At 44.1% G+C, this 23,165-nt stretch overlaps 1 protein-coding gene across 1 annotated transcript in view; it reads left to right on the top strand.

The window, feature by feature from the left end:
• ADCY10 (adenylate cyclase 10) overlaps positions 1 to 23,165 on the top strand; it is an 803,671-nt gene that overhangs the window by 510,557 nt on the left and 269,949 nt on the right. Inside the window, exon 26 of the mRNA XM_033944139.1 lies at positions 12,845 to 13,055. Coding sequence (XP_033800030.1) covers positions 12,845 to 13,055 — 211 coding nt within the window. The remainder of the gene's footprint in view (positions 1 to 12,844; positions 13,056 to 23,165) is intronic.

Below are 23,165 nucleotides of genomic sequence, written 5' to 3'. Positions count from 1 at the left end.
TGTAGTTTGCTACCAAATGAGTATGATACCTATTTATTTTCAGGGGTCCTTTTATAAAAAGCTTAATAGCATTTTAACGAAATTTATTTGGCTTGGTAAAACGCATAGAATAGCTTTGGTATCTTTGCAAAAATCAATTAAGGAGGGAGGGGTAAATTTTCCAAATTTTTATAGGTACCATCAAGCCTATATTTTACGTCAGGGTATGTATTGGATCCTCCCAGAACTGATAGATAATGCACCGGATTGGTTATATTTGGAATGGCGCCTTATGTTTCCCCTAAATTTAGTTCATCTTCCAAGTATCAACATGCCTAGAAGATACAGAGAAAATAAGATATTAATGAATACTTGGAAAACGTTGAGGTTTATTAGTAAATTAACACCTGTCCCAATAAACAAGTCAACTAATCAGTCTTTATGGATAAACTCCAAGATTAAAATTGGCGGAGCTCAAATCCTTTGGAAGGAATGGATTATTGCAGGCATTAGATCTCTGAATGATGTTATTTCGGAAGGTAAACTGCTGGAATTTTCACAATTGCAACATAGATTTGGTCTTAGTAAAAAACAAAGTTTTAAATGGTTGCAATTGAAGCAGGCCATTCAGGTTGGGTTCCCTGAATGGAAAACATTGAATAATCAATATAGTTTAGAGTTCTTATGCTTCCAAGCAGACTTCCTAGGGCATCAAGCCGCATTGTGGTATAAATTAATATCTGGATATTTGAATAAAAAAACAAAAAATGGTCTAAGAGACATTTGGAGCATTGAGATTAAGCATCAAATTACTGCATCTCAATGGCCACTAATTTGGTCTTGGAGAATGAGATGTACAGTGTCAGCATCTGAGACAAACTTGGTTCTTTTTATTACATAGAGCTTTTTGGACCCCTACATGTTTGCAAAAATTAGATAGTTCTAAGTCCAATAAATGCTGGCACTGTAATCTGGAACCTGGGACGTTGGATCATTTACTATATCATTGTCCCTACATTAAAAGTTTTTGGAATGCAATTTGGCCACAAATTAATAAATTGATGGAAAATCATGTAGCAATATCATATGATACAGTGTTATTTGGAATGATGATGAGAAAAAAAAGTCAAATTTCACCAGAAAATAACAAGCTTTTACTAGTCATGACAGGGGTTGCCATTCAGCATATAACCAATAACTGGAAGAATCATAGTAACCTTAATTATACATTTTGGTGGAATACAATTTGTCATATATTCAAAATGGAAAGAGTAATAGCAATACAAAGAGGGACATATCCTAAATTTATAAAAATATGGGGGCCATTGACAAAGTATTGTACTGAATGAATAGTAGGATTTATCTTCTTCTTTTCCTCTTTTTCTTGTCTTCTTTATGGCACACATGGAGGGGGGTAGTGAAAATAATTTTACATAACATGTTATAATATGGTATACAATATGTATAAGGTGATTGGAAAGTACTTGAAGGGTGGGGGGTGGGAGAGGGGATTAAAAAAAAATTTGTTCAGAATATTATGTAATAGATATAAAAGTGATATTGTGTATTCATTAGTTGTAACTCAATATTTTGTACACTTCATGTAAAATATGAAAATGAATAAAGAATTATAAAAAAAAAAGGAGTCACTGCCCATGAAAAGGATCTAGGTGTCATTGATGAGGATACATTGAAACCCTCAGCTCAATGTGTGGTGGCGGCCAAGAAAGCAAATAGAATGTTAGCAATTATCATGAAAGGAATGGAAAACAAAGATGAAAATGTTATGGCTGCAACTCGAATACTGTGTGCAGTTCTGGTCACCGTATCTCAAAAAAGATATAAAATTAGAAAAGATACAGAGAAGGACAATGAGGAAAAGCTAAAGCAGCTAGGGCACTTCAGCTTGGAGTGGAAAGAGTAGATGTAAATCACTTGTTCACTCTTTCCAAAAATACTAGGACTAGAGGGCATGAAATGAAGCTACAAACTGGAGAAAACATTTCTTCACACAACGTGTAATTAAAGTCTGAAATTTGTTGCCAGAGAATAATAATAATAACTTTATTTTTCTATACCGCCATAGTCAGATTGACTTCTAGGCGGTTTACATAGAAAGAAGGCTGGACAATCAGCGAATTCCACAGTGTGAGAGGAAGACGTTACATAATACATTGGGGGTGTAAGGGGAAAGAATATCTGAGGGAGGTCATCTAGTTAGGCAAGGAATTTGTCAAATAGAGCGGTTTTAATTGATTTTCGGAATATGTTGTAGGTCTGTCTGGCTTTATTTATGTGGTTTCCCAGCCAGGATTGCTGTCTGTTGGCTTGAAACATGAAGGTTCTGTCTAGGAAGGATTTGTATTTGCAGTGTGTGATGAAATCAGCTTAGCGGGGTTTTAAAAAGCTTGGATAATTTCCTAAAAGATTGCCAAGACTTATCAAGCCTGATGAATATTATCCAATGCTGCTCAGGTATCAAAAGTGACTTTGTTGATCTGGAAGAGAGGTGAAGCAGTCAGGTGTGCAGGTTGTATTCTCGTCCATTCTCCCTGTTGAGAGAAAGGGCCAGGTCACAGAAGCACGCATCCTGGAGATGAATGCATGGCTATGAGGATGGTGCCGTCGAGAGCATTTTGGCTTCCTGGACCATGGGATGATTTTCCAAGGGCTGCTGAGCAGGGATGGTATACATCTATCAAAGAAGGGAAGAAGTCAATATTATATATTTATTAAATGTATTACATAATATTTAAATCATTACAAAATATGAATATAAGTATGATATATTGTACTTAAAGTGTTCATGAAGAAAATCAAGTGTGTATTTATAAGATTATATGAATTTTTCTGATACACTTGTTGTAATATGCAAAACTGAATAAAGAAATTAAAAAAAAAAAAAAAGAAGGGAAGAAGTGTCTTCAGTGGCAGGCTTTAAACTAGAAGTGATGGGGAAGGGTGATGAAAGCCCCGGGCAGAGTTTAAGCCCTCGAGTAAGTAAATCACTGAATACCTCTACATGGATGGAAAAAGGGGCCAATGTCTGGAAAGCAATATATACTAATGCTCGAAGTATGGGAAACAAGATTCTGGATCTAGAAGCTGTGATGGAAGAAGAGGAGTTGGATATAGTGGCGATCACGGGGAATCATGACTGGGATGTATTTATATTGAGCTATAATCTGTTCATGAAATACAGGGTAGGAAGAAAAGGAGGAGGAGTAACATTATATGTTAAAGACCATATTAAAGACACACAATTGCAGGATCTCCAGGGCAAGGAAGAGGCACTGTGGATCAATTTGATATACAGGCCTCCTTCACTCACAGAAGAAGTGAAGAGAGATTTAATAAAAGAACATAAGAATAGCCTTACTGGGTCAGACCAATGGTCCATCAAGCCCAGTAGCCCGTTCTCACAGTGGCCAATTCAGGTCACTAGTACCTGGCCAAAACCCAAGGAGTAGCAACATTTCTTGCTACCGATCCAGGGCAAGAAGTAGCTTCCCCCCTGTCTTTTTCAATAACAGACTAAGGACATCCTTCAGGAACTTGTTCAACCCTTCCTTAAAACCAGCTACGCTATCTGCTCTTACCACATCCTCTGGCAACGTGTTCCAGAGCTTAACTATTCTCCGAGTGAAAAAAATGTCCTCCTATTGGTTTTAAAAGTATTTCCCTGTAACTTCATTGAGTGTCCTCTAGTCTTTGTAATCGATCCACTTGTACCCATTATACTCCACTCAGGATTTTGTAGACTTCAATCATATCTCCCCTTAACCGTCTCTTTTCCAATAGTAGATAGGGTTGCCAGATTTTCCTTTTGGAAAATCCAGACCCATAGTCCTGTCCCCAGGCCTGCCCTAATCCCGCCCCCAAGCCATGCCCCCCACTGCCCTTAGACTTTGCTATTTGAGAAACACACAAAGGTATAAGTTAGCCTTCTCTTCCTTTAAGGGAATTAAATCTGCTGGAAAGCTCAGTCGATCTTTTGTTTTCAAGTTTGTAGAGATCTGGAATGAACTTCCCGACTCCATTAGGCTTTTAGGCCAGCTGCAATTATTTTGTAAATTCCTGAAAACTGTTCTCGCAATTTTTAAATGTTTTAACTATAGCCTCAACGAAATGATAATATTATAGTTATTTTTCTTATGCTTTTCTTATGTACTTTAGTTTTTAATTAGTTCTTCCTTCTCCTATGTTCTCTGCTATGTACTCTAGTCTTAATTATATGTGAACCGAGTTGAGCTCTACTGGGAAATGACCCGGCATATAAACCAATGATTAGATTAGACGCTACGTGGTGACATCAACACGTAGCATCCATGCATGCACAGACTTCCTCCCTGTCATACACAGCTTTTCAAAACCTGGACAAAGTGCTGGGATTTGAAAAGCTGTCCAGATCCCCGGACATGTCCTCAAAAGGAGGACATGTCTGGGGAAATCCAGACATCTAGTAACCTTAATAGTAGACATTCGGAATATATCTAAACAAGGGGAAGTTTTACTAATAGGTGATTTTAACATGCTGGATGTTGATTGGGGTATCCCTATTGAGGAGTCTTCTAGAAGTAGAGGGATCCTGGATTCTCTACAAGGAGAACTGTTCCAGTAGTTGGTAATGGAACCCACGTGGGATGGAGTCATACTGGACTTAGTGCTTGCAAACTTGGAAAGTGTTTCTGATGTTACAGTGGGTGATCATCTGGCATCCAGTGATCACTGTATGGTACGGTTTAATGTTAAGATGGGTATAGAGAGGGCTCATTCAAAAGCAAAGGTTCTAGACTTTATAAAACTAACTTTGTTCAGATGGGGGATTATGTCAAGGAATTGTTGTCTGGATGGGAACGACTAGAAGGCATAGAAAGGCAGTGGACAAAATTGAGGTTAGCTTTCATAAACTACAATAGATCACATAAAGACAAAAATATCTGGAAAAATTTAGAGAGACTGGTCAAGTAGTGAGGAAAGCAAAGATACAAGTGGAAGAAATAAAAAGCTGACACTGTAAAATGGGGAGACAAGACATTTTTTTAGACTTATCAGTGATAGGAAGAAGTGCAAAAGTGGCATTGTGAGACTCAAATGTGAAGGGAGAAATATGAAGAAGCTGATAAAGAAAAGGCTGATTTGGTTAAATATTTCTGTTCTGCATTCACGGCTGAAGCACCAGAAGCGGGGCCGCAGAAGACAAATGCGAATAGGGATGGAATAGAGGTAGATTGTGATTGATTTTCAGAGAATTGTGGAAATGTTTTTAAAATAGAGAATGGTGAAGTTTCTGGAATCCAGTGGTTTACAGGACTGGAGGCAACATGCATTCACTAGAGATAGGTCTTGTCAGACAAATCTAATCAATTTCTTTGACTGGGTGACCAGAGAATTGGATAGGGGGAGTACACTAGACAGTGGCATACCTAGGGTATGTGGCACCTGGGGCCCATCAATTTTTGACACCCCCCATGTAAAAAAATATTTTTTGTAATGACCATGAAACAGAATAAATGGTCAGAATAGAAACAGGCAGTGAAAATTTTCTTATATTCCAAACATAACATAACATAAATTATGTCTGAATTGTCATGACATCAGAAGTACATATGGAGTAGTTGCAGGTGATGCTTGGGACAGTTCTGATTGTGTTAGTTCGGTTTTATGTGTTTTTTGAATAGAAGGGTTTTTATTTCTTTTTGAAGGTTTTGTAGTCTGTGGTCGAGGTCAATAGGCTGTAGAGTTGGGGGTCGAGTGTTGCAGCTCGAATGGCTAGGAGGTTGTCGAACAGTTTTTTTCTTTTGATGTTTTTGGTTGGAGGGTGTGTGAATGGTGCGTGAGTTCTCCTATGTCTGGTTGAGGTGGATTGAATTATTTAGCTGAAGAAATTAGTTACCCCCTCATTCCACACACATTAATTCTCTTCCATTTTTGTTCCCATTATAAAAAAAACACTGATAAGTTCCCAGAAAAAAAATACATTAAAATAAGAAGTGAAAACAAAGGCCCCTACAGATGAGAACATAACATAAGAATAGCCTAACTGGGTCAGACCAATGGTCCATCATGCCCAATAGCCCATTCTCATGGTAACCAATCCAGGTCACTAGTACCTGGTCAAAACCCAAAGAGTAGCAACATTCCATGCTACCGATTCAGGGCAAGCAGACACTTCCCCATGTCTTAATAACAGACTATGGACTTTTCCTCCAGGAATTTGTCCAAATCTTTCTTTAAACCAGCTACACTATCTGCTTTTACCATAACTTCTGGCCACTTCATTTTTAAGTTTAGATCTTTCCTTCCAAATAGAAACCTGGCTAGATGTCAAATACAGCACAAGGTAACTTCACACGGACTTAGCTGTGCAGGAAATGTGAATCTCCTCATACACCCACCATATAGTGCAAAAATGTGCAAAGGTCTGTTTTTTTTCTTTCGATCACTACATAGCCTAATGCCACATAAGCAGCGCTGTTACAAACATATTCTGTAGGTCAATGCTAAGGTTAACAAAGTTTCCTTCCTTGGACCAGAAGGAGATACTGACAAACCACTGGAAGAGATCCCAAAACAATACCCAAAGACCCACTCAGTGTGTGAACCAGTTGAGTGGAATGGACTAACTGGGGGGTGGAAATGGGCCCGGAGTTTGCTCAGCAGAATTTCCCAGACCACCTCTTCCTCTCAACACATTGACACACTGCCACCACCATCACCACTAGGAACACCTCACTGGGTAGGCCAGCAATGCTTATAAACTTTATAAAACACATTATTATATTTTTTTATAAAGCACATATTTTAACTGAACTCTCTGACATCCTCAGCCTTTCCATTCACAAAAATAGAAGGAAAAAAAGTTTCCATTTCCTGCTGTCTCATGTCCCCGGCCTATACAATATTTTTCTTCTGCAGACCCTTCAAAAGTCTGACCAAATCCTCGTTTCACTTGCATTATAAAGTACTGAAGATGCCATCTCTCCCCAGTCCCACCCTAAAGTTTAAGACAGTAGCGCAAAGTAGTGCTGCCCGATTCAAGAAAAAAAAAAAAAAATTTCGATTCGATTCAGCCTATTGAATTGGTTTTTCGATTCAACTTTCCTGCTCAATTGGGTGTTTTTTTTGTTTTTGTTTTTTTCAAACATCCTGGTGGGTTTATTTTATAGCTTTTTCACCCCCCTTTGGCTTCTCCTAACCACAGTGGCGCTGTGATGTAAATAAAATAAAGAAACAAAAAGGAATTTTCCTCTCTCTGTTAAATCCTAGCTCACGTTTGCGGTCTAACACCAGCTCTGGCAGGATACACATTAGAGAATGACACGGTGGCGGTTTACCCGCGGCCACCACATTTAGCCGCGGGTAACCCGCCAAAACGGGGAACAAAAACTAGCAGTCGCTGCGGGGACGGGGACAAGGCCTTACACCGCCCCGTGGAGCGGTGAACGGTCTCGTCCCCACAGTGAGGCATGAAGGATCGCGCGGTCCCCGCAGCCCACACCCGCCTGCCCAATCGATCCTAGTGTTTAGCCAGCTCTCTCCCTTCTCCTCACCTTAGTTTGTAGGTTTTCTTTTTCGGCAACCCGCATGCTATTAAAGAGCCGCACACCCGCTGCTGCTCAGTTTCGATCTTCTGCTCTGACGCAACCGGAAACAGGAAGTTGCAGCAGAGCAGAAGATTGAACACTGAGCAGCCGCACGTGCGCAGCTCTTTGGGAAAGCGTGCAGGTCGCTGAAAAAGAAAGCCTGCAAACTGAGGTGAGGAGAAGGGAGAGAGCTGGCTAAACACTAGGATCGATTGGGCAGGCGGGTGGGGGCTGCGGGGACCGCGCGAAGCATCTGTAAGATATGTTACATGCATTTCTACTAGAGAGCATCGTTTTTTGGTTAACGCTGAGAACAACATGTGCCACATCAATTGCCTGTAATGCACTAGTTGCCATTGTTCATTATTTGTTGGAGTAGTGGTTGGTACTTAAGGTGTAAGAAGAATGAATGTTTTGTACTAAATAACACCATCTACCCTACCTGCTTATTTGGAACTTTGGTTATCTAGATGTGCAGTTCTAGAAACCACTTTCACTATTATGAGCTGTCTACCTCTATTGCATGTTGAGGGAAGAGGAAGTGGTGGTTGCAAACTTACCAGGTGCAAAAAGCTAGATGGGGTTGAAAAGAAGAGACACACTGGTATGGAAGAGGAAGATAGGGGAAATCTGTACACAGGAAGGTAACAGAAAGAGGGGAAATTATGTGCATGGGGCATAGGGGCAGAGACATAAAGGGGACATGCCATGGGGATGGTATATGGACACCGGGGGGGGGGCAATGGCAGATACATAGGGGAGATATTAGAAATGGGGGAAAATAGGAGCACAGAAGCGAGATGGTTTGTGGGGATGGGACAGGGACCGAGCTCACAGGCGCCAGTGGCTTGCACAAATTACATTGTATCTGCCATGAAAATAAGAGGGAGGAAGGTAGATAGATAGGCCACGCGAGAGGAGCTGAAGGGTGGTAGAAAGGAACAGATGGTAAAGGAGGGAGGGAAGGATGTGGTGGAAAAGAATAGGACAGACATTGAAGGAGGGTGGAGAGGAACAGACCCTGAAGGGAAATGTGGAAGACAGAATGGAAAAAAGACAGATGCCAGACTATGGGAGAGCGGAGGGAAGAAGATGGGTGCTAGACCAATTGGGGGGGGGGGGGGGTGAGGGGAGAGGCACAGTAACAGCAAATGGAAGATGCAGAGAGAAGACACACAGTGGATGGAAGGAATTGAATGAGAAGATGTGGAAAGCAGAAACCAGACAACAAAGGTAGAAAAAAAAATTCTATTTATTTATTTTTTGCTTTAGGATAAAGTAGTATATTAGTTGTGTTGATAAAAATTTATAAACAAAGCCCTGCCAGCTTAACATCTCTTTCTCTAGTTCAGCAGCAGGAACTTTGATTTATAAGAAAGGAATAAGCTAAATATTACAGTACTAAGGCTTATATGGATGCAGCGGGGACGGTGACGGGGCGGTGAATGGAATGGCAGTGGCGGTGACGGGGCGGTGAAGGGAACGGCGGTGATGGGGCGGTGCAGAGGATGGTGGGCCGGGGACGGGGCGGTGATGGAGACAGATTTTTTCCCCGTGTCATTCTCTAATACACATTTCAAATCTGACATATTGTAATCATAAAACAGAAAATAAAATTAGTTTTTCTACCTTTTGTTGTCTGGTTATTTTTCAAATCTTGTTGGTCCAAGGCTCTGGTTGTCTTCTGATAACTTGCTTGCCAGGGTCTCCTTCTTTCTTCTTTCTCCGTGCTAACCATCCATCTGCCATCTCTGTCCTCCCATTCCGTTTCCCTTCCCTCCCCCGGATGTCTGGCATCTTTCCTTTTTTTTGTCACCTTCCACAGATCCACCTTTTCTTAACTACCCTTTCATCCAGCAGCTCTCCCTCCTTCCCTATCACCCCAGGGTCCACCATCTCTCCCTTTCTTTTCCCAACTACCCTCTTAACCAGTATCTCTATCCCCCCTCCACACCATCCCTTGTGTCCAACTTCTCTCCCTTTCTGTTCCTTCCCTCCCTAAAATCCATGGTCCATCATCTCTCTCACTCTCCTCTATTTTCAGACCCATTATTTCTTCCCACACAAAGTCCAGCATATGCATGTCTCTTTGAACTCCTCCCCTTTCCCTCATTGTACTTCTACACCAGGGCCCCCCCTCCCCTGAAGGCCTGTCCCCCCCCTTAAAGGTCTGCATCCCACCCCTGAAGGCCTGTCCCCCCCTTGAAGGCCTTCCTGCCTGTTCCCCTTGAAGGCCTATCCCCCACCCTTGAAGGCCTATCCACCCCCTTGAAGGCCTGTTCCCCCCTTGAAGCCTGTCCCCCCCTTGAAGGCCTGCCTGCCTGCCCCCCCCCCCCCGAAGGCCTGCCTGCCTATTCCCCTTGAAGGCCTGTCCTTCCCTTTGAAGGCCTGCATGCCTGTCCCCCTTGAAGGCCTGCACCCCCCTTTGAAGGCCTGTCTGCCTGTCCCCCTTGAAGGCCTGCATGCCTGTCCCCCTTGAAGGCCTGCACCCCCCTTTGAAGGCCTGTCTGCCTGTCCCCCTTGAAGGCCTGCATGCCTGTCCCCCTTGAAGGCCTGTCCCCCTCCGAAGGCCTGCACCCCCCCGAAGGCCTCTTCCCCCCCTTGAAGGCCTGCCTGCCTGCCCCCCCCCTTGAAGGCCTGCCTGCCTGTCCCCCTGGCCTGCCTGCCTGCCTGTCCCCCTGGCCTGCCTGCCTGCCTGTCACCCCCCCTTGAAGACCTGCCTGCCTGCCTGTCACCCCCCCTTGAAGACCTGCCTGCCTGCCCGCCCCACCCTGAAGGCCTGATGCCCTGACCCACCCCGAAGGACCGCTCGCCCCCCTGGCCTCCCCGCACCACCTACGTTAGAGAAGCAGCCCGCAGCAGGATCGCGATGCCAGCGATCCCTGCGCTGCTTCGGAGCTGCTTCCTCCGCTGAGGTCCTGCCCCTCCTCTGACATCAGAGGAGGGGCGGGACCGCGGCGGAGGAAGCAGCACAGAGATCGCTGGCATCGCGATCCTGCTGCAGGTTGCTTCTCCACCGCAAACGGTGCGTGGAGAAAATCCGGACGTCGGTGGGGGGGAAACTGGACACCAAGGCCGGGAGCATCCCCTCAGAGCTTGCACCCGGGGCGGACCTCCCCCCCTTAGTACGCCACTGACACTAGATCTAGCGTATTTAGATTTTAGCAAAGCCATTGACAGTGTTCCACACAGACATCTAATAAATAAACTGAGTGCCCTCGGGATGGGCCCCAAAGTGACGGGCTGGGTCAGGAACTTGTTGAGTAGAAGATGACAGTGATATGATATGGTTGATAGTGATTGCTCTGAGGAAAGGGATATTACCAGTGGTGGGCCTCAAGGTTCTTTTCTTGCGTTCTGTTCTTTTTAACATTTTTATAAACAATATTGCTGAAGGGCTGTCAGGTAAGATTTGCCTCTTTGTGGATGATACCAAAATCTGCAATAGAGTAGACACCCCGGATGATGTGAATAACATGAAAAACCTTCAAGCAAAGCTTGAAGAATGGCATGAAATTTGGCAGCTAAAATTTAATGTTAAGAAATGCAAGGTCATTCGTTTGGGCTGCAAAAACCCGAGGAAACGGTACAGCTTAGGAGGTGAAGAACTTATAAGCACATAAGCATTGCCTCTGCCGGGTCAGACCAGAGGTCCATCGTGCCCGGCAGTCCGCTCCCGCGGCGGCTCTCCAGGTCCATGACCTGAAAGTTTTCCCTACCTAACCTAAAATGTCCATACCCTATTCGCTCAATGTCCTGTAAGGTAAACCTCTTTCTGTACCCTGTGCAAGACAGAAGAGCAGGCCTTGGGTGTGATTGTATGTGATGATCTTAAGGTGGCCAAACAGGTTGAAAAGGTGATGGCAAAAGCTAGAAGGATACAAGGGTTCATAGGAAGAAGTATAGCCAGTAGGAAAAAGGAGGTATTGATGCCTCTGTATAAGACTCTGGTGAGACCTCATTTAGAATATTGTGTACAATTCTGGAGACCACACCTTCAAAAAGATATAAAAAGGATGGAGTCGGTCCAGAAGAAGGCTACTAAAATGGTGTATAAGGGGAAAGACTAGACCTGAATCTATATACTTTGGAGGAAAGGCAGGAGAGGGGAGATATAATAATAATAATAATAACAGTTTATATACCGCAGGACCGTGAAGTTCTATGCGGTTTACAAAGATTAAAAGATGGTACAAATTGATTGAATTTAACAGAGGTGAAAGATAGTGATTAACAGCTCAAGGGGTCAGATATTGAGGAGAAAGAGTTGTACGGGTCAGCTGCCTAGATATTTCAGGAACAGATATGTTTTTAGGCGTTTCCTGAATTCCCCATAAGTAGTAGGCGTAAGCAATTGTTCTAGATCTTTACCCCAATAATGCTGCCTGATGTGAGAAAAGGTGTTGATGGTGTCTTTTGAGTTTACATCCTCTAACTGGAGGGGAGACAAAGTTCAAATGTGAACTTCTCTTATGTCTGTTGGCTGAGAAAGAGAAAAGGTCAGTTATGTATTTAGGGGCTAGACCATATAGTACTTTAAAGCAGAAACAGGCGAACTTAAACTTTACGCGTGCCTCCATCAGTAGCCAATGCAGCTGTCGGTAGTAAGGTGTCACATGATCAAACTTCTTCAGCCTGAAAATTAGTCTGACCGCTACATTTTGCACTAATTGTAATCGTTGCATATTCTTTTGGGAAATTGCTAAATAGGCGATGTTACAGTAATCAAGTTGACTCAGTACGAGGGATTGTACCAGGATTCTAAATACTGGCATATCAAAATATACTGTAATGCAGGGGTAGGGAACTCTGGTCCTCAAGAGCCGTAGTCCAGTTGGGTTTTCAGGATTTCCCCAATGAATATGCATTGAAAGCATTGCATGCAAATAGATCTCATGCATATTCATTGGGGAAATCCTGAACACCTGACTGGAATACGGCTCTCGAGGACCGGAGTTCCCTACCCCTGCTCTAATGGATCGAAGTTTCCAGAGAATGAAAAAACCCTTTCTGATTAACTAAGTAACTAACTAAAGCTTAGGTTTGTATACCGCGCCACTGTTGGAAACAGGATACTGGGTTTGATAGACCTTTGGTTTGTCCCAGTACGGCAATTCAGTTTAGAGAGAACAGTTCTCTCCAAGGTTTTCTGTCTTTTTGACATTTGTCCCTATCCCCCCCTGAGTCCCTCTCCCTTGTGCCCCTGTCCCTCCACGGTTGTCTGAGTTTAGAGTGGGAATTTATTAAGTAAGTAATACGACCCAATTTCTTCTCCTCAGTATTGAGATTGACTTCCTCAAACATCTGGATGAGTTGCTGGACAATACTAAGTCACTTCCAGATGTCATAGATTGCAAATGTGCATATATCATGGAATCTGTGACTTCTGCCCTTGCACGTCACTGGAGAGGAGTGGGAAATGTAAGCAAAACCCTCTACTATCTGCTGGAATCTGCAGCTGCAGCTTTATACCTTTCAAATAATAACAAGGTAAGCGCAACCTCTCTCTTTAACCATCTCTGCCATCTTGTTACAGGCAACCGAACAGAATTAAATACAAGATATAAATAACGAATTTAAGAGCAGTTCTTTTACTGAAATTAAGAATCTCCCAAGCCCAGCAGCCTTTGATACAACTGTTTTTTTCAACCTAGCATGTATTTATGTATTTATAGCCTATAACGGGTTACAAGAATACATTCATAGTTTTGGTAGGACAAACTTTAGGGAGAAATACAGACTTTACAGCATTTACAGTGAAGACAAACATATAGATTTAGTAGACATAGGGTGGATTAAATTGCAGGGTTTACAGTGTAGACATAACATGAAGGTAACATGTCGGAAAATGTGGTGGTCATTCAGGTTATATTTGCGGTGGCATCTTTTTTAAAAAGGACCAATTTAAAATTGAATTAAGCACATCAGTCCAAATCAACTCCAATCCATGTTAACATTTTTTGGAAAACTACATAACACTATTCATATTTTAAAGGATTTTGAGAGCTTCTTTTCTTTTTTTTTAAGATCTTTATTCTTTTTTACATCTTACAACAAGTGTATCAATAAATTAACAATTGAAAATAAATACATCACTTGAATTTCTGTCATATTTAAGAATTACCCAGTTGTTGGCATTGGATATTTAAGAATAATACATAAAATTTCCCCCTTCCCTCCCAACCCTACCATAGCATATACAGTCAAATATATCCTATGAAAAATTCTTTTTTTACTGATCCAAACATTTAATAAAATTCCAAATTCCCTCCTTCCCATCCCATCACTTATATCATATTTATAATGAAAAAATGGTATCTATTCATTACAATAATTTGTCAATGGCCCCCATATCTCTTTAAATTTTTTATAATCCCCTTTTTGTATGGCTATTGTTCTCTTCATCTTATACATGTGACACAATGAGTTCCACCAAAAACTGTAATTAAGCCTGCTCCAATTTTTCCAATTGTGCATGATATGTTTTTTCTGCAAACCACACTATCACTCTACCTCTAAAAATATTGTATATGTTAGAAGCATTATAATACCATATTAGATGACGGCAAATAAAGACCCAAAAGGTCCATCCAGTCTGCCCAACCTAATTCAATCTACAAAAATATTTATTTTTTTTCTTAGCTATTTCTGAACAAGAATATAAAGCTCTGCCTGGTACTCTGCTTAGGTTCCAACAACTGAAGTTTCCGTCAAAGCTTATTCCAGCCCATCTACACCATCCCAGCCATTGACGCCCTCCCCAGCCCATCCTCAACCAAACGGCCATATACAGACACAGACCGTACAAGTCTGCCCAGTACTGGTCTTAGTTCATCACTATTTACTATTATTTTCTGATTCTAGATCCTCTGTTCATCCCACACTTTTTTGAACTCCGTCACTGTTTTCCTCTCCACCACCTCTCTCGGAAGCACATTCCAGGCATCCACCACCCTCTCTGTAAAGAAGAATTTCCTTATATTGCTCTTGAGTCTACCACCCCTCAACCTCAAATTATGTCCTCTGGTTTAACCACTTTCCATTCTCTGGAAAACATTTTGTTCTACGTTAATACCTTTCAAGTATTTGAACGTTTGAATCATATCTCCCCTGTCCCTCCTTTCCTCTAGGGTATACATATTCAAGGCTTCCAGTCTCTCCTCATATGTCTTTTGGCGTAAAACTCCTATCATTTTCGTCACCCTCCTTTGGACCACTTCAAGCCTTTTTGTGTCCTTCGCCAGATACGGTCTCCAAAACTGAACACAACACTCCAAATGGGGCCTCACCAATGACTTGTACAGGGGCATCAACACTTTCTTTCTTTTACTGGTTACAGCCTAGCATCCTTCTGGCAACCGCCACCGTCTTGTCACACTGTTTCTTTTCCTTTAGATCTTCGGACACTATCACCCTAAGGTCCCTCTCCCAATCCGTGCATATCAGTCTCTCACCTCCCAGCATATAAGATTCCTTCCAATTATTAATCCCCAAATGCATTACTCTGCATTTCTTTGTATTGAATTTTAGTTGCCAGATATTAGACCATTCCTCTAACTTTTGTAGATCTTTTTTCATGTTTTCCACTCCCTCCTCGGTGTCTACTCTGTTACAAATCTTGGTATCATCCGCAAAAAGGCACACCTTTTCTTCTAACCCTTCAGCAATGTCACTCACAAACATATTGAACAGGACCGGCCCCAGCACTGAACCCTGAGGGACTCCACTACTCACCTTTCCTTCCTCCGAGTTCCTTCCATTAAACACCACCCTCTGGCGTCTGTTGGACAACCAGTTTCTAATCCAGTTCACCACTTTGGATCCTAACTTCAGCCCGTCGAGTTTGTTCAAGAGCCTCCTATGAGGAAACGTGTCAAAGGCTTTGCTGAAATCTAAGTAAATTGCACCTTGGGCCAGTTCTCTGGTCACCCAATCAAAAAATTCAATCAGGTTCGTTTGGCACGATTTACCTTTAGTAAAGCCATGTTGTCTCGGATCTTGTAACCCATTAGATTCTAGGAAGTTCACTATCCATCAAACCACAACTAAAATAAATCAAATCTGATCAATTTCTTTGACTGGGTCACCAGAGAATTGGATAGCGGGATGCACTAAATGTGGTATATTTAGACTTTAGCAAAGCCTTTGACAGTGTTTCATACAGGCGTCTAATAAATAAACTGGGTGCCCCGGGGATAGGCCCCAAAGTGACAGACTGGGTCAAAAATTGTCTGAGTAGAAGGCGACAGAGGGTAGGGATCAATAGAGATTGCTCTGAGGAAAGGGATTTTACCAGTGATGTGCCTCAAAGTTCGGTTCTTGAGCCTGTTCTTTTTAACATTTTTTATAAGCAATATTGTTGAAGGTCTGTTGGGTAAGATTTGCCTCTTTGCGGATGATACAAAAGTATGCAATACAGTAGACACCCCTGATGATGTGAATAACATGGAGAAAGACCTAGTGAAGCTTGAAGAATGGTCTGAAATTTGACAGCTAGGATTTAATGCTAAGAAATGCAAGGTCATGCATTTAGGCTGCAAAAACCTAAAGGAACAGTACAGTTTAGGGGGTGAAGAACTTTTATGCATGAAAGAGGAGCAGGACTTGGGAGTGGTAGTACTATATATGATGATCTTAAGCAGGTCAAAAAGGTGACAGCGAAAGCTAGAACGAAGCTAGGGAGAGGCATGGCCAGCAGATAAAAGGAGGTATTGATGCCCTTGTATAAGACTCTGGTGAGACCTCATTTAGAATATTGTATACAATTCTGGAGGCCGCATCTTCAAGAAAATATAAAAGGATGGAGTCACTCCAGAGGAAGGCTACTAAAATAGTTGGCGGTCTTCATCATAAGGTATATGGGGACAAACTTAAAGACCTCAATATGAATACTTTGGAGGAAAGGTGGGAGAGGGGAGATATGATAGAGACATTTAAATCCAAACACAAAAAGACTGTGGAAACTACAATGTTCTTGGCTTTACTCTTTATTTCTTGAAAAATCTTCAAATGATATTGACAACTTATCCACAATGATAGAAATTCCACATACCCGACACGGGCCATGTTTCAGCAAGCAAAGCCTTCCCCCTATGGTCCTAAGAGGTTAATATAAGATGAAAATATTTTGAATAAAATATATTTAAATTTGTAAATGCTTGAATGGTGACCAGTGAGACCAAAGCACAGTGGTTATCTGGTGTAAATAAATGGTGATATACCGCATAATGATGCTAAACATGAAAGATTGAGTGAAAAAATAATTACACTTATGAATAAACTGTACATTAAATTAGTGATGGTCCTATAAGTGAAAGATGATAAGATGATCCAATGTTGAATGTACGTGATCAAAGAGAACATAAAATATCTTTTTTTATATTATTATATTTATTGATTTTCAAATCAATCAACCAAGAAAGCAAGATTAGCAATTATATGTACATCAAGGAAATCATAAAATAACATTAAGGATAAATCTTAGCTAATTATGATCAAATCCTCAAATTATAAGATCCAAGGTGTTACTTTTAGCGAGAAACAGAAGAAAAAGAAATGAACTAAATGTACATTTTAATACATAGTAATGGCTATAGAGCTGAGTGCAGGAGTTAAATTCTATAATTAGGGCTTAAGATTTTTCTGCTTCTAAACAGGATAACGCTACGAAAGAAGTCAAAAAAAACCTGTTTAACCGTGCGATGATGCACTATACACTTTGTCACAAACCCGAGCCCAATGCCGGCCTTGTGCCAGGGAAGAGTCATAAAAAACATCCCCTGAAACTAGTCCGGGCTAACCACGTTGTCCCTGTTAGACAGGAACAGGACCAGGAAGCACAGACTGTGTTCAGACCTGCTTTAGAACACAGCCTGGTGAAAACTGGTAGGGCCCCTTTAAATCCTCCATTTTGTAAGAGGCTGGCTAAACAGGGCAGAAGGCAGCCTCAGCTGAAAGAAGTACGGCCCCTGAGTAGGACTGGGCGTGGTACAGCAGCTTGGCAGCATTTGGAAAGCTGGCTGTCCAGGAGAAGGGGAGAAACAGGAGAAGCTCTCAGGTGGAAGGAGCCTCCAATTCCTACAGAGCCAAAGGATGTGGAAATGCTGGGCACAGAGTCAGAAGGAACAACCATGGTAAACCCGGAATATGAAGCAATGGATTGCAGTGCTTTACCAGAGGTGGGACTAACTGAGGAAATGGATGTTAGTTAGTTTTGAATTGCTTTCTGAGTTTATTTTTTAATATTTCCATTTTATCTGGGACAATAAGGTCTTGTCCTGAGCAGGCTAGCCAAGGAAGGTATGCTAACCAAGTGTTTTGCTTGCTGGGAAGTTTTTTTTTCAAGATGGCTGCAGCAAGCCATGACTGGGCTGCAGTGAAACAACTTCAGCAATATCTCTCATAGAGTGGGACTATCCTGAAGGCTGGGGCAGGATTTGCCCAACACCTTAGCGGAGGGTTTGCGGGTTATTTGCTCTTTGCAACAAGGAGCCGTTTTGGCAAATCCGCCAGCCTTCTGCCACTGCATTTGAAAGGGCAATGCTGCACATTGCCACGTGCCATAGTTTGTTTTTCAATTTGCAAGAAAGACTTTTGAGAGTCAAAGACTGCCAGAGACTCTGCTATACCTGGGACATTAGTAAAAGAACTTTGAGTGAATTAACTAGACCAGGCTGGTAAACACAGTATTATTTTGCTTGCACTATTTTTTTGCCATTACCTTTTTTGAGACTGTTATCCTTCATGCCTTTTTTGTTTGGACTTGTGCAGATACACAATAAATTTGATTTATTTATTTGATAACTTACCTGTGTGAGGCCATTCTGTTTTTTTTTTCCACAAAGGATAGTTTATCCACAACAGGGTCTTCCTCCTTCTTGGGGAAGCACGCTGGGAGAATATTTTAAGCGTGGGCCGGTTACCGCAAGCCTTGACGGCCGGCCACGCTACAACTTACAAGGATGTTGTAAATAAAAAGTAGCACCTAAAGATACAACACTTGGTTTCAACAAAAGAAATTCACAACGACGCTTTTGGGTCTCCCGTGAGAGATCAGGGAACATCGGTATTTTATATCCCATAAATTCTTTCTGCCTATTTTTAATGAATAATTTTAACAACCAAACTTTATCAATGGAAAGAACTACAGATATACCGTATTTTCACGCAAATAACGCGCACCCGTATAAAACGCGCACACGGGTATAGCGCGCAGAAATCACGATGATATGTACAAAAACTTTGGTATACCGCGCTCACGGGTATACCGCGCATGCTGCCCGACGCTCCTTTCGCCCACCCTGACTTTCCGTGCGCTGTCCCGACTCTCCGTTCACCCCCCCTGACTTCCGTGCACTGTCCCCCCTTGAAGGTCTGTCCCCATCCTGAAAGCCTGATGCCCCCCCCCGACGTCCGATATATCCCTCCCCCCGAAGGACCGCCGACTCCCCAACAATATCGGGCCAGGAGGGAGCCCAAATCCTCCTGGCCACGGCGACCCCCTAACCCCACCCCGCACTACATTACGGGCAGGAGGGATCCCAGGCCCTCCTGCCCTCGACGCAAACCCCCCTCCCCCCAACGACCGCCCCCCCCAAGAACCTCCGACCGCCCCCCCCCAGCCGACCCGCGACCCCCCTGGCGACCCCCACCCCCTTCCCCGTACCTTTGGTAGTTGGGCCAGAAGGGAGCCCAAACCCTCCTGGCCACGGCGACCCCCTAACCCCACCCCGCACTACATTACGGGCAGGAGATATCCCAGGCCCTCCTGCCCTCGACGCAAACCCCCCTCCCCCCCAACGACCGCCCCCCCCAAGAACCTCCGACCGCCCCCCCAGCCGACCCGCGACCCCCCTGGCGACCCCCACCCCCTTCCCCGTACCTTTGGTAGTTGGGCCAGAAGGGAGCCCAAACCCTCCTGGCCACGGCGACCCCCTAACCCCACCCCGCACTACATTACGGGCAGGAGAGATCCCAGGCCCTCCTGCCCTCGACGCAAACCCCCCTCCCCCCCAACGACCGCCCCCCCCAAGAACCTCCGACCGCCCCCCCAGCCGACCCGCGACCCCCCTGGCGACCCCCACGACCCCCCCACCCCCCTTCCCCGTACCTTTGGTAGTTGGCCGGACAGACGGGAGCCAAACCCGCCTGTCCGGCAGGCAGCCAACGAAGGAATGAGACCGGATTGGCCTATCCATCCTAAAGCTCCGCCTACTGGTGGGGCCTAAGGCGCGTGGGCCAATCAGAATAGGCCCTGGAGCCTTAGGTCCCACCTGGGGGCGCGGCCTGAGGCACATGGTCGGGTTGGGCCCATGTGCCTCAGGCCGCGCCCCCAGGTGGGACCTAAGGCTCCAGGGCCTATTCTGATTGGCCCACGCGCCTTAGGCCCCACCAGTAGGCGGAGCTTTAGGATGGATGGGCCAATCCGGCCTCATTCCTTCGTTGGCTGCCTGCCGGACAGGCGGGTTTGGCTCCCGTCTGTCCGGCCAACTACCAAAGGTACGGGGAAGGGGGGTGGGGGGGTCGTGGGGGTCGCCAGGGGGATCGCGGGTCGGCTGGGGGGCGGTCGGAGGTTCTTGGGGGGGGCGGTCGTTGGGGGGGAGGGGGAATTGCGTCGAGGGCAGGAGGGCCTGGGATCCCTCCTGCCCGTAATGTAGTGCGGGGTGGGGTTAGGGGGTCGCCGTGGCCAGGAGGGTTTGGGCTCCCTTCTGGCCCGATATTGTCGGGAAGTCGGCGGTCCTTCGGGGTGGGGGTGCGAGTGGTCCTGCCGGGGGGGGGGATGTATCGGACGTCGGGGAGTCGGCCGGGTAAGAGGGCTTGGGCTCCCTCTTGCTCCGATCGTGGATGCGGGTGGGAGCGCGTGCGAGCGGTCGTTCGGGGTGGGGGTGCGAGCGGTCCTGCTGGGGGGGTGAATCGGGCGTCGGGCGGGGTGGGAACTATGTTTTAAAACTTTTGTATACCGCGCTCACGCATATAACGCGCGAGGGGTATGCGCGGTAGGTAAAAACGCGTATAACGCGCGCGTTATATGCGTGAAAATACGGTAATCAAAGTACTTGTCTCTGCTGCCTCTTTATCAGATTTCTCCAATAACTCCAATGCATTCAATAATCCTTGGTCTGGGGACCTTTTTTGAGATTGCTTTTTATCAGGTAAATAATACACTCATTATAAGGGGGGTAACGAATCTTCTGAAACCCCCAAAACTTCAAGAAGGTACCTCTTAAACATTTCCTTGGGTGTTAACCTAGGGAAATTGATTAGTCAAGTTATGTATTTCCTAAGACTGATGTTATCTTTCATTAAAGTTTCCTGTAATTGTCTAGATCAGTGATTCCCAACCCTGTCCTGGAGGAACACCAGGCCAATCGGGTTTTCCGGCTAGCCCTAATGAATATGCATGAGAGAGATTTGCATATGATGGAAGTGATAGGCATGCAAATTTGCTTCATGCATATTCATTAGGGCTAGCCTGAAAACCCAATTGGCCTGGTGTTCCTCCAGGACAGGGTTGGGAATCACTGGTCTAGATGACTTAATTTCCTGTTCAAGCTTCTGAACAGAAGAATTAGAAACAGTCATTTCATTTTTCAATTCTTTCAGATCAGTAGTATGTTGAAGCAATTTCCCTTCAATTTGCTGGAGATTTGGGCTAATGGTCTTCACTAGGCCGGCCATAAGATCCCATAATGAGTCTAGGGTTACCTCTGAAGGTTTTTCCAAAGAAATTAAGGATGAAGTAGTGTAATAATGCTCACCGGACTGTTGTATTTCTTGTCACTGTCCCTGTTGGCTCACTCCACCCTCCGACGTTGTATTTCTCCCAGACGCTTCAATAGGGCTCATATTAATGTGAGCACCTAGTAGCAGACTCTCCGATGGACTGAATGCCTCAGGGGAAAGAACAGCCCTGACCTCTGGGGTTTCAGTGCCCCTTGGAGAACTGCTAGTCTGAGGCTGAGGGGGCAGCGCCCTTACGTCGGGACTTAGTGATGTTTCCAGTCCTTGAGGAACTGCCATGGTCTCGCTCGTTCCCTGGGTCCTCTGCAGGCTATTCTCCGACGCTAAAAAAGCTCCTTGCATCTGCCTGAGGAGCTCTTCAATATTGCTTGTGGCAGGGATACCGGTATGCCGCAAGGCACCAGCGGCGCTCTGACCTCTCCGCTTCGGCATCAGGTAAAAAAGAGAAGTTGTTCAACACAAACGGTTAGATGGAAAAGAAAATCCTCAGAGCGGTTCCTCAGCGCATCTAGCCTGACGCTATCTTGGATTGCAACTATCGAGAACATAAAATATCTAAGGTGTGTAGGTAACATACCAAGGAGGGAAATTTGGAATATGCAAAAATGAACTAGTTGTCCAAAGAAATAAAAAGATTGAAAACAAAAAGACAACATACAGATTAATAAATAAAATAGTGTGAAATATAATAATAATAATAATTTATTGTTTATATACCGCCAAAGCCAAGGTAGTTCGAGGCGGTTTACAATAAAGAAGAGCTGGACATACAGCGAAAAAAAACAATGAAGTCTTTGAGTACAATACAATGCAGTGCAGTATAGAAGAGCTGGACATACAGCGAAAAGAAATAATGAAGTCTTTGAGTACATGGCTGTTTGTATAGAGTAAGGTAACCTTGTAGGGACGGGTTTACAATAAGAGTAAGTCAAAGGGGAGCAGGTCTTATAGAGGGGTAAGCAGTGAAGGTTTTGGGAGAACTTGGTCAATGGGAAGTAGATCGAGGAGATTTACAAAGAAGGGTAGGTCATACAGTGAGGGGAAGTAGTGAAGACTTTAGGCATTCCTGGTCACGAATCGGTTGAAGAGGTCGGTTTTGATTAGTTTTCTGAAGCTGAGGTAGGATGAGGAGTGCATGATGGTGCCGCTTAGCCAGTCGTTCTGTAAGCTTGCTTGGAAGGCAAGCGTTCTGTCAAGGAATCTTTTGTATCGGCAGGTTTTTATTATAGGGTTGCTGAACATGCATATTCTGCGTGTAGGCCTGGTGGAGTGGTCTAGTTTGAAGTGGGAGACCAGGTACAGAGGGGCCAAATCGAGAGTGGATTTGAAACAGAGACATGCGAATTTGAACAATACTCTTGCCTCCAGGGGCAACCAGTGGAGTTTTTGGTAGTAGGGGGTTATGTGGTCCCATTTCTTTAGTCTGAAAATCAGTCGCACCGCTGAGTTTTGTATGATTCGGAGTTTTTGAACGGTTTTCTTGAGTGACCCCAGATAAATGATATTGTAGTAGTCAAGTAGGTTTAGGATGGAGGATTGCACCAATAGGCGGAATGATGTTGAGTCGAAGTATTTTCTGATGGTTCTAAGTTTCCATAGTGTCGAGAAGCCCTTTCTGATTAAAAGCTCTGAATGCGTATTGTCACAAGCCCGAGTCCAATGCCGGCCTTGTGCCAGGAAAGAGTCACAAAAATCACTCCCTGAAACTAGTCCGGGCCAACCATGTTATCCCTGATAGACAAGAGCAAGATCAGGAAACACAGGCTGTGTTTAAACCTAAGGCAGAACACAGCCTGATGAAAACTGGTCAGGGCTCTTTAAATCCTCCATTTTGTGTCAAGCTGGCTAAGCAGGGGAGAA

This window comes from Geotrypetes seraphini, chromosome 5, assembly GCF_902459505.1.
Source record: "Geotrypetes seraphini chromosome 5, aGeoSer1.1, whole genome shotgun sequence".
NCBI classification, from domain to species: Eukaryota; Metazoa; Chordata; class Amphibia; order Gymnophiona; family Dermophiidae; genus Geotrypetes; species Geotrypetes seraphini.
Note: the sequence above shows the minus strand (reverse complement) of the source record. Positions and strands in the feature narration are given on the sequence as shown.